This window comes from Taudactylus pleione, unplaced genomic scaffold, assembly GCF_031769625.1.
Source record: "Taudactylus pleione unplaced genomic scaffold, aTauple2 ptg000959l, whole genome shotgun sequence".
NCBI classification, from domain to species: Eukaryota; Metazoa; Chordata; class Amphibia; order Anura; family Myobatrachidae; genus Taudactylus; species Taudactylus pleione.
In genome coordinates, this window is record NW_028285360.1 from 4,159,526 (window position 1) to 4,172,043 (window position 12,518).

The 12,518-nt window shown below is 40.5% G+C and overlaps 1 protein-coding gene across 2 annotated transcripts in view; it reads left to right on the forward strand.

Moving 5' to 3' along the window:
• Nucleotides 1-2,059: 2,059 nt before the first annotated feature.
• NKAIN1 (sodium/potassium transporting ATPase interacting 1) overlaps nt 2,060-12,518 on the forward strand; it is a 58,217-nt gene continuing 47,758 nt past the window's right edge. For both annotated transcript variants that reach the window (XM_088459994.1, XM_088459995.1), the window contains exon 1: nt 2,060-2,338. In XM_088459994.1, coding sequence (XP_088316120.1) covers nt 2,285-2,338 — 54 coding nt within the window. In that variant the 5' untranslated portion in view covers nt 2,060-2,284. The remainder of the gene's footprint in view (nt 2,339-12,518) is intronic.

Sequence of the window (12,518 nt, forward strand, 5' to 3'; positions counted from 1 at the left end):
AAAGCGTTAAATCACTGTAGAGAGCAATGGATTGCTCCCTACAGTGCGATACTCTGCGATATGGGAAGCAATGGAGAAGATAATTACGTTATCTTCTCCATTAACCCATTGCTTATTAGTGGAAATACTTAATAAATGCGGAAATTATAGTTACCACATTTTTTAAGTAAAAAATTGCTGAATAGACCCCTTAGTGAGTACAAACAAAACATTTCTCAATGGTCACTATTCTGAGGTCCAATTAAGCTCCATTTAACTTCCAGTAAATGCAGGGCAGGTCAGCTTGCTATAGGTGTTGTGTAAGGACCCTGGAGTAAAATCTCTCGACTCCACAAAAAAGGCAAACCCTTATTCTAAAATTAAAATACATATGAAAGTAATACATGGGTATTTTTTATTAAGATATTGGTAATGTATGGGAGCAAATGACATTTGCTTCTAAACACTCTGAGCATTTTATATCAAGCATTGCATTTTAAATACGATACATCCTGTCACTTACCACATGCATAGCAGCATTTATTAAAGCTGTACACATGTACAATCGTGTGAAAACCACAAAGGACAGCTCTTTCATACAAGGACTTCCGGATAAATGACCCAGGACTCCTTCTGTACATGCAAAGGGATCCTAGTGGAACCATCTTGGGGAATTATCTGAAAAGAAGCCCATAAGTTTCTTTGCCAATCGGGTGCAATCCTTGGAAATTTTGCTTTCCTGGAGCTTGATACATAAGGGAAATGCACTCAAACCACAAAAACTGCAGTTTGCGGAGGTTTGACCACAGTTTAGTGTTAGTACATCCTGCCATGGAAAACAGATGGAAACGGTCGTTCAGACAAGTTGGTTAATTAAACCAACTTGTGTGAGCTTCTGTTTTTGTCCATTTTCCAGCATTTGGAAGCAAACGGCTAATTGTCATTTACTCCCATACATTACCAGATTTTTTTTTTTTTTTACAACCAGCCAACAAATTGGATGGTTGGAAAGATAATCTTTAGGTGTGTGGCCAGCTAAAATAATGGTACTATTTTAAGAAGTGATCAGAATAGTGTGAACAGGTAAGTGAAGTGCAAAATGATTTACTGCATTATACTTGATTCCTTATAAAACAGTTTATAACAGTTTATAAGTTTATCATTTCAGAACAGTTTTGATGTGTTAGGAAAATTAAACACTGTGCAGTCCCTTAATGTTCACAAGATACCACAATATTTTCAGTGGTTGTCTTTAATGGGAGAAAATACCGTAGTGATTTCAAGGGGGCATCTGATTATTCTGAAAATGAGATGATTGGTTTGTTCTGGGCATAGTTCCAGTCCAGTTGACAGATGATCAGTTTGCAGCACTGGTATTGTCTAGGTGGAATTATGTTAACTGAAGTGGATGAGCACTAAATGAAAATGTTTAGACTGTAGGTTAACTTGGTTTAGGTCTGGAAGAACCACAAATTTAGTCAAAGGTGAAAAGGGGCAGCAAGAGCTATTTTTGCAATACTGCCAGAGGAAGGTAGGATAATGGATTACATCGACCATAATAAATTGCAGAATAGCTTTGTGAAAGGAAGTCGAGGGTTACTGAGCAACTTCACATTGTGCAAAAACAAAGCAATTCACTGATTCGTCACATGCTTATGCTGAAATTGTGTCATCAAATTACGCTACTGTGAATTTGGGATGCAGAGTAAGGATGCAGGAGAGAAATGACAGAGGACCAATGCACAAGGTTTGCACAATGCTGCATTCACACAGAATGGATCTGCTTTTCTTCTGCAATGTAACAAAAGAGATTTTGCAGCTGGCACTCGTTCTCTGGTGGGTATTAAAAGGGGGGCGGCAAATGAATTCTGGTCTGCAGCCCCCTCTCTTGTTCTCGTTTACCTCCTCCTCCTCCTCTCTCCACACCCAGGGACTGGCCAGGAAGGAGTGAATAGCATGCTCCCTACTACACAAGAGGAGGGAGGATGAATCCTTATAGGGTGGGTGTGTGTGTGTGTGGCTTGTCCTCCTTGCCTGCCACTCCTATCCTCCCCCTCTCATACACAAAACACACAATAGACCAACACAAAGAGGACATAAGGTTGAATGCTCCTCCTCTCCCATATAGCATGTATATTTGTAGGGTGGCATCACTAAACATGGTCCTGTAACCCATCAGGCCTTTTCTCTACAGGGACAATGCAGAATATCCTAGGCTAAGGAGCTGACATTTTTAGGATTTGCCTATCAGATGAGGATTCTCTACACCAAAGCCTGCTATTTGTAGGATCACAATCCATCCACTATGGGCAAATGCACTGGGAGATGTACCTTGGTTGGGATCTGCTGCCTGCAGCTGGTGAGTTAAAACAATAACTGGTGTGATGGGATTCTGGGAACCATTGACAGGATTAACACATCATTCCTACATTTACACTAATGATGCTGCAAGTGACTTCATCCTATTATATCCATATTCTCACTGATCATATTGTAAGGTCCTCTGCTAATTATCATTGTATATGTAAAGTCCCCCTCTAAATCTGATTTTACATTTGGATTACAGACTTAGTGTCCAGTTTTCCAATTTATTATTATTATTAGTAATATTATTATGAGAACTCTGAAAACAATACTTATGCTAGGAATGTGGTTGCATACTGTTGTCACGTGTAACATATTGTATGTAAATAGGAATATCCATATTCACTCATAGATAATGGGGTAATTATGCTGTATATTTTATTTGTGTATTTCAGTATTTCTAACACATTTATTGAAAATGTTTTTACATTTTCTTTCACATATACAGTACTAATTGTCAAGCAGTGAGACAACTCCAGGCAACTTAAAGTATTGTACACAATTATATTTAAATTGCTATCTAATTAAACAGAATTCATAAGGAATGGAGCCAAATGTATTATTTCAGTCAAACATGCTCTTCCTAAACTATTTAAACCTTGATTACAATGTTCTATCTAGAGGGTAATGGAAGGGGTTATGTAAACCAACTCTAGTGGATGAGTTTTTATGTTTTACAGTTTCAGGCAGACATTGTTTTAAATATTCCAAGTGGATGTACAGTATATAAGTAGAGCTATTGCAGCAGGTTTTATTACCTTGAATAATAGTATTTGAAGTTCACCAACAGCTGCAATTTGAAAAGAAAAGTTATCTGCACTATATAACACAATAATAATATATTGATATATTGTTACTATGCAACATTGTGTAATGTTAGTGGAAGTGTCTGAATTGTATGATTTTAGTAGACTTATGAAATAGATACCATGTACACCGGCAGATTAATACTACTATGAGTACTGGACTGTGCTCAAGCAACTAACCCCACTTACAAACTTTTTACATTACTGATCACTCGCTGAAACAGTCTAAAATATTATTCCATACATAACAATGTACAGTATTAATTTTTATTAAAGTATAGCACGTCCCAAAGCAAACCAAGTTCTTTACCCTGAACTAGCTTTACTGTCCACCATGATAATCCTTGCTGCACTGACTCTGAGAGGTAAATTTACTAAAGTGAGAGTTTATAGAAGTGAGTTTTAAATGTGATGTTGCCCATAGCAACCAATCAGGTGCTAATTAAATGTTAAGTAGAATCTGATTGGTTGCTATAGGCAACATCACTTTTAAAACTCACTTCTAAAAACTCTCACTTTAGTAAATTTACCGCTAAATGTGTAAAGTTAGGGCACCTGCATAATACCCAAACAACAGTATTATTATCTTCCATTGGGAGAAAGCTAATGGTGATGTAGAATTTATGTTTACTGTATGTTGTTTTTTTTTTGTGTATCCCCTGTAAAATATATATTATAAGGTACTACATGAAAATAAGATGGTTTCTCTGTATATCCGCATATGAGTGAGAACTTTAATATTTCTGATTCCTGTAAGGTAAAATAAAATATCCATTGGCAGTAACAGAACTGTGACACCTAGTGGCCTAATTCTAAGTAAAAATTAGCCATAACATACTGTATGAACATGGCATTTCCCCAACAGCATCACTCAATATAAACTTCCTTATATGCCGTAACAATCCAGTGCTGGTATTTCCTGTGAAATAATGGTGATATTATCAGTGCAGGAAATTGTCATCTAGTTGGCTGGACTAGATCCACCAATCTGGCCACCTTAATGAGGCAAAGTTGTTGCAGGGCATCAGAGATAGCCTTAGCCAAAGACCCAGACTCATGTAAACCATTGGGGAATGTTTGCACATAATGTCACTGCTTTACTTAGCATTTTAGTGCATGCTATTTATAATATATATATATAATATATATAAGTTTTTGAGAAATATATATATATAAGCGAGAAATATCTGTCTGTCTGTCTGTTTGTCCTTTATGCACAGACATAGGACCTCATTTAGAGTCGGTCGTAATTGGCCGCTTGGTCGTACGCCTAACGACCGAGAAACTGAAAAAGGAAGCAATCGCACGGCTGGTCGGTCGCAACCAAAGTGACGCCCTTACGTGAACAATGCACCTCCTCTAGCTAGTGAGTGATAGCAGTTAGTGATCGAGTCAGTCGTTGTCAGTCGCTGTATGTTAATTTTCTTCTGATGGTTGCGGCCGCTTGTGTTGTGTGCAAATTACACCAAAAATTTACCAAAAACCGGATAGAATAAGCCATCCCCATGAAATGTATTTATTCTTATTATTCGCTAATGCAAACGCAACTGAATCAATTACAAGCCAATTAGCAGTGTTATTAGCTTCAACAAACGATTATTAGCTGCTTGCATTGTGTGGCACAAAATAGAAACATCAAACATAACATCAGTCACATTTGATAGTATCGATTGTACTCTGGGGCTTGAGAGAGCACATACCCAACATCAAGCTGTACGATCAGCCAGGCCTCTAACCTGCTCGCAGAGTGATGTTTTACTACTTCCGGCCTTCTATGTCGGTCGTAGCAGGAAATTTATGTACGCCCCTGAAACGCCCTGAAAACGGTGAGGAACGCCTGCATTTTTAGACCACCACCCGCGTCAACACACACAAACGGCCTTTCATGTCAATCAACTCTCGGAAGCCACTTCCTGCTCGTAAGCTGTACGATCGACAGCATTTTGGATCGCAAGGTCTCGTACGCACATGCGCACAACTAACTGTACGCATGTGTGGTTTGGAAACATTGGATGCGTACGACCGAGCGGCTGCTTATGATCGACTCTGAATGAGGTCCATAGTCTTGAACCTAGCTCCACCAAATTTGTCATGGTAGTGTAGTTTGACCAGGATTAGGTTTTTGCCTAGGTTTGAACTTCATAAGGGCTACACACTGTCACACAATCCTTAAAAATGGGGACACTCTTAAGATGGCGACACACCAGGACGATATAGTTTCAACCAGCCAACTAGTTGGCTTATTGGAATGATAATCGTCTAGTGTCTGGGAGCAAATTATAATCAAGGGTTTGCTCACACACGCTGAAAAACATCCAGAAATGGTCCTTCCAACTAGTTGGTGAAAATCAAACATGTTTGATTTTCACCAACTAATTATTCTAGTGTAGGGGGAACTTTCCATTACATGAGTTACAGGGCTGGCTCCAGTGGAAATTGACAGCCAAAAACCTGTGCAAAAGGTACAAAATTATCCATTTAAGCTCACAAGCTGAGCAAGTGTGAAACTTTATGACTCATGCAAGTTCATATTAAATCCAGAGTAAAGGTGCGTACACACTTGCCGATATTTTGAATGATATTGTTATCGTTCAATCGTTCACGCTATCGGCCAGTGTGAATGCTAAAAACGACCAGTGATGCATGCTCCCACTGGTCGTTTACGATATCCCCAGTCGGCTGTACAAGTAGCCCAATCTGGGGATATATTAAAACTCTGGCGCAAGACAGGGAGTACGATAGGGGAGGAAGTATGCCTATATATATATATATGGTTAGCACAGCCTCACACCACTCACAGCATAGCCTCACAGCACTGAGGTCATGGGTTCGATCCCCACCACGGCTCTACCTGTGTGGAGTTTGTATATTCTCCCTGTGCTTGCGTGGGTTTCCTCCCAGACTCCAAAAATATACTGGTAAGTTAATTGTCTCCCAACAAAAATTAACCCTAGTGTGTATGTGAGGCAGGGACTGATGTGAATGGCCAAATATTATCTATATAGCGCTATGGAATATGCATGCCCTATATATATATATATATATATATATATATATATATATATATATATATATATTATAAGTAAGCAAGTTGAAAGGAGAGCGCACTCATGATTATGTGAAAAATAACAATTTTACTTATAACATTTGCTCACGTACATCAAAGTTTAAAACATTAAACTCCAAAATAGACGGTCCTCTGGATCCTGGTGTAATCGACAGGCCACGCTGCAGACAGCAATTCAGCGGACCGCCGCCGGTTCTGGGAATACCGGATGATGTCACACGTCCGCGTCATTAAGCCATGGCTGAATTGATTTACGTGAGCAAATGTTACAAGTTAAATTGTTATTTCTCACATAATCACGAGTGCGCTCTCCTTTCAACTTGCTGACCTCTAGAATCTATCGCTCCGTGGCTTGGAGCTGGGATGCAGCTGCGCTACATTTATACCTGAACAGATAATTTCTGGACATTTCAATCAAACGACTTCATGCGCATTATTAGGTTTTCTTCCTTATTTATATATATATATATATATATATAACCTTTAAAGAAAGGGGTGCACTCACCAGTCTTCTAAAAAAGTCCTTTATTCCAACATTTAAAAGTAAATACAGGATCAACGTTTTGTCTTGACAAAGGTCCATGGTTGGGACCGAAACGTTGATCCTGTATTTACTTTTAAATGTTGGAATAAAGGACTTTTTAGAAGACTGCTGAGTGCACCCCTTTCTTTAAAGGTTATACAAAGGACCTGAAGGTCCCTTTTGGGCAGCTACCCCAGCACTCTTGGACTACAAAAACGTGATTGTGGACATACTTTGACTATATATATATATATATATATATATATATATATATATATATAATGACAAGGTGAAAAGCCACTCCAGGATTTTTTGGCAAAAAGAGTAAATACTTATTTCAACGTTTCAAGGCTTTCTCAGCCCCGTCATCAGGAATACAAAAAAAAAAAAAATATAAAATGAATTATCTTTTAATTTAACTGTGCCAGGAACATCCTATATAAATTAAGAAGAATGAGATTTATGAAGTATCATTTAATTCTAATACTGTCAAAAATATGGCCGCTGACATTGAAATGAATAAATAATTACAAAATAATTACAAAAGTTATTTCTGCGTTCAAGTTAACACCTTCTAGTTTGATGGTTTAACAACTATTGTGGCTTAAACCTTTGTGGTTACTGCACTTTAAAATGTATTATGTTTATTGATTGTATTTGTTCTAATGCTGCTTTTATTGTTTGTTGTGTGATGGCCAAATTATTATCCGCAACTGCAAAAGCGACACTAGAACAGCTATAATTGCACACGCATCTATTAAAATATACCCTTTTTCTTTTTTAATCTGGGTATATAGTGATCTACACTGGATTTTACATTAAAAAAACTTGACTATTAAGACATCTATCTCTAATATTTTGATGATAATATCTTTCTGTGTGACTATTCTGACATTGAACTAAAATCACTATACAATGATAAGGAGTATGTACACATTATTAACATACTGCAAAGTATAAAGATACACCTATAGGTGCACATCCACAGTGTTGTAATCGTACAGTCGTTCCCCATCTCCTGTAGTGCCTACAGTGAATGATATGTCGTTCAGTGTAGGCACCCTCCCTCATCCCTGAACATGGTCAATCTGTCGTTATTGGCAGATTGACCAGCATGTTCAGGTGATGATTGCTGTCGGAAACAACCAGCGAGAGTGGGCATCGCTGGTCATTTCCGACATTTTAGCGCACGATTTATGCACGATTAATGAGCGATTGAACGATATCGATCTTGTTATTGTTCAATCACTAATTAATATATCCTAGTGGATGTGCGCATGAATGAACTCATTGCTTTGTTTAATGATCTTGAATGTTTACACAAACAATATGCTTCACTGAATAATAATAACAATAATAATAACAATAAGCACGTCACATTTATTTCATGCTTTCTCTGACTTCCCCTTTTAATGGCTTATGAAAAATGAACTCTGTGAGGCTGGTCTACTGACTTGTTGTGGGAATTCTCATGCTCTGTAATACTGACATTCCCAGTCTGTCTCTGACCTTTAGCTTTTGCCCTTTCTCAAATTCCTTATCCTTCTTATGTCTGATCCTGGAAATGAATAGGGTCCCTTCACAAGATTAAATCTACACACTTATGGGTCTAATCAATGCACTCTTCCTATATTCTTTTAGTTAATACATTTTATTTCATACAAGCTAATAGATTGCTTGAGAATAAGTCTCATATAATACGTTTAATGAGTCTTTCCCATAGAGCGCTAACTGTCTTTCCTGGGAAATGCCAGTTTCTGGGTTGTGGAGCAGCAGTGTGTGAGTATGCCTGTCTCTGCATAAACCGTACATACATATGTGCACTGTGCAGTGCTGATAAAGATCCACAACATTTGAGCTTATAATAGGGAGCACATAAGGGCTGCTTCATGAAAGAAATTATTCCTAGAACTAATACATGATATAAAAATATAGCTGATAAACAATAAATACAAACAAAACTTGCCAAAGATTATATTTTGTTTTTTAAATTGTTCGTAATTAAATAACATCCATTTAAAGCCATGAGCAAACAGTCACCATGGGGCCTATTCATCAACACTAAAATAACGTTTTTAAGGACATTTTCCTTAATTAACGTTATTTTAATATTCATGAAGAAACTTAGCAAGGATATATCAGTGTTATCTCCTGTGCTAAGTCCCCCTGCGTTAATTTCCACACTATGGAAATTATGGTATTCATCAAATTCCGAAAATTATGTATTTTCGGAATTTGATGTAGTTACTATACGCCACTGTGATGTGGCGAATAGCAGGTAACACTTACCTGCTTACAGCTGTGCAGGTCCCCCGATGTCTCCCTCCGGCGCTCTGGTGTGTCCTCTGGCTCCGTCTGCTATGCGGTCATGTGTTCTACCAGCAGAACACAATAAAGTTTAGGAAAAAAAAAATGTATATATATATTTTTTTCTAAACAGTACTGTGTGCTGCTGGGAGACCACATGGCAGCATAGCAGACAGAGCCAGAGGCTGCTGCGCGGGCAGGTAAGTGCTGGATGGGGGAGAGGTGAGTGGAGGGGGGAGGGGGGGCAGGTGAGCGGAGGGGACACACAAACTTACCGCATCTGTAGGCAGTGCTGCGCATGCGCTGATTTTACAGATGTAACAGCGCATGCTCAGCACTGCCTACAGATGCGATAAGTTAAGCTGGCCACACATCTAAAGATTATCTGTCCAACCAGCCAACTAGTTCATTGGTTGGAATGAAAATCTGGCAAGGAATGAAAGCAAATGACAATCAGCAATTTGCTCCCAAATGCCGGAAAATGGACAAAAACTGTTGTTTGAACAAATTGTTTAGATGAAACATATAACAAACTTGTCTGACTACCATTTTCATCTGTTTTCTGGCATTTAGGAGCAAAATTGCTGATCATCAGTTACTCCCATTCCTTACCAGATTTTCATTCCAACCAATCAACAAGTTGGCTGGTTGGATGTAAGTTGGTCTAGTGTGTGGCCAGCTTTAGAGCAGGCAGGGATAACTATCTATTTCCTGAAAAGCTGTCATCGCAAAAATAACAGCTTTTCGGAATAGATAGTTATAGGGAGGAGGAATGATGAATTCCTCCGGTAATTAGGTAGAACTCCATGCGAGTTCTACACCTAATTACCTCCAGGGAAAGTTTAGTTATGATGAATAGGCCCCCATGTGTCTTAAATGTTTGTTAATGTATTTAGGGCTAAATACTGGACACTTCCACCCACAAAATAATTACCATCATCCTTTCCACAGCCAGGAGAAATATTGGGGGCCAATACCAAGGACCATTGCAGTTTGTGAGAATTCACTTTGCCTGATTTGTAAACCATGCAAGCCTAGTACCCTGCTGAGTTGTACTGTGATAGTTTCTATATAAAGGGCAACAAATATGGTGTAATAGCATTACTGCCTCACAGCACTGAGCTCGTGGGTTCAATTCCCACTATGGCCCTAACTGTGTGAAGTTTGTATATTCTCCCTGTGCTTGGGTGGGTTTCCTCTGGGTACTCTCTGTAAAAGTGCTGCAGAGTATGTGTGCGCTATATAAATAACTGGTAATAAATACATCTAGACACTGCTTGAACTAAGACATGGCTCCATCCACTCGGAACGTGTGACAGAGATACTGCCTGCACTGAGTCATAAGGCCCCATTTTATTACAATCCTTATTACCACCTGCATATTTTGTTTAGTAACACAATGATACTAATGAATATGCTGTTGGTATTTAACATTACTTATCCCTCCGGCGAGGTACAGCAACATCCGCCTTCCTCGTCTGCATCATCCGCTCTGCTACTGACTACTGCTGCCAGCGACAGACTGTTCCATCATGCAAAATAGCCCGTCTGCATATGCGCATTACACTTTCACCTGGCAGGGACTCTGCAATGCCTGGAAGGGTTCACTGAAGCTGGAAAGGCTGTCGCTGGGTCCTCATTGCTGCATACTTGCCTACTCTGCCGGCAGTCGCGGGAGGCTCCAGTATTTTTCAGGTAACCCCCGCACCCTCGAAAGAGTAGGTAGATCTTCTGCATCCCGCCCACTTCCTAGTGAAGAAATTTGTGGGTCTGTAGGGAGGGGGCGGGGCTAAATGACGCTAATCGCATCATTTAGCCCTGCGGTCTTTTCCTGTAAAGGGGTGGGGCCTAATGACGGCTATAGTCTGGCCCCGCCTCCCGAAGCTGAGAGCAGCTCTCCTCTCCAGTCTGCTCCTGGAAAAGATTCTTAAACAGTCGGTAAGTATGCATGGGCGTAATTACCATCAGGCCCGCTGAGAGCCGCGGCGGGCTCGGGTAATAGGGGCATGGCCTAATCGCGGGAGGCGTGGCCACGCTCCCTTCTCAAAAGAAAAAAGCTGCGCATCGCTGAGCGCTGGGGTGGGGGGTGCTTTGGGCCCCCTCAGCCCTGCACTAAAACAGGGGGGGGGCGCGATCAGTGTGATTGCTCCCCCCCACAGGCATAGGAGACTGCTGTGGCTGCTGTGTGCTGGGCTGCTGTGAGGGAGGGGGAGCGGCGCCGGACCCGGGCCCCTGCCAGGCCCCTCAGGAAGCCCAGGCCCCGGTAATCTGTACTCACTCCCCCCCCTCTCGGCGCCCCTGATTAACATAGGTGCAAGGCGTGCAGCTCCTATGGGGCCCAATAGGGGGGGGGCATCTATTTTGTCAAAGTTCCATGTGTTATATACATTTTTCACCATTGGATGGTACATAGGAGCCCTTACAAACTTTTTTCTATGGGGCCTTCAAATACAGGTTAAATCTCCCATATCCAAAATGCTTGGGACCAGGGGTATTTTGGATATGGGAATGTTCCGTATTTTGGAATATTTGCATATTATAATGAGAGATATTGGGAATAGGACCCAAATATACACACAGAGTGCATTTATGTGTTATATGCACCTTATACACACAGCCTGAAGGTAATTTTTATACAATATTTTTAATAATTTTGTGGCTCAAACAAAGTTTGTGTACATACATGAAATTCTATTTTGTTTCATATACACCTTATACACAGAGCCTGAAGGCCATTTTATACAATATTTGTAATAATTTTGTGCCTTAAACAAAGTTTGTGTACACTGAACCATCAAAAAGCCAAGTTTTCATATCTCAGTCATGCCAAAAAAAATCTCCTGTGTTAGCTTCTAACAGTGCCAAAAATCTTCTTTTCACAAGACAGCAGGGTATTTTCACTAAAGTGCTGATTTTTAGAATTGGAGATGTTTCCCATAGCAACCAGGCAGATTCTAGTTATTATCTTCTTGAAGGTGCTAGATAAATGTTAAGTAGAATCTAATTGGTTGCTATGGGCAACATCTCCACTTCTAAAAACCTGCACTTAGGTAAATATTTCCCAACTAGTTTGACAGAGGCCGGGATGTACTAACCTTGCGGTGTACATCCCGCCAGTCACCGCAACCTTGCTAATCGCATATGTACTAACATATGCGATTAGTATTGCAAAGGACAGCTCTTGTGAGAAGAGCTTCCCTTTGCAAAGCAGCCGACGCCGGGTGAGGGGGTCTCCGTGGGACTCCGCCCCTCCTAGCCCTTGGAACTTCCTGCTGGTGACCTGTGCAGGAAGTCCCGGGCTCCTCCTCTTCCTCCTTGCACCCGGAAGATTAGGAGCGGAAGGAGGCGGAGGACCCAGGAGGAGCACGGGTCGGCGATCAGGAGACTAAGGTGAGTGGGGGCCAGTGCTGGTTGACTGCGGGGCAGCGGCGAAGCGTCGGGTGCGGGGTGCGGTGAGAATCACATAGGCTTC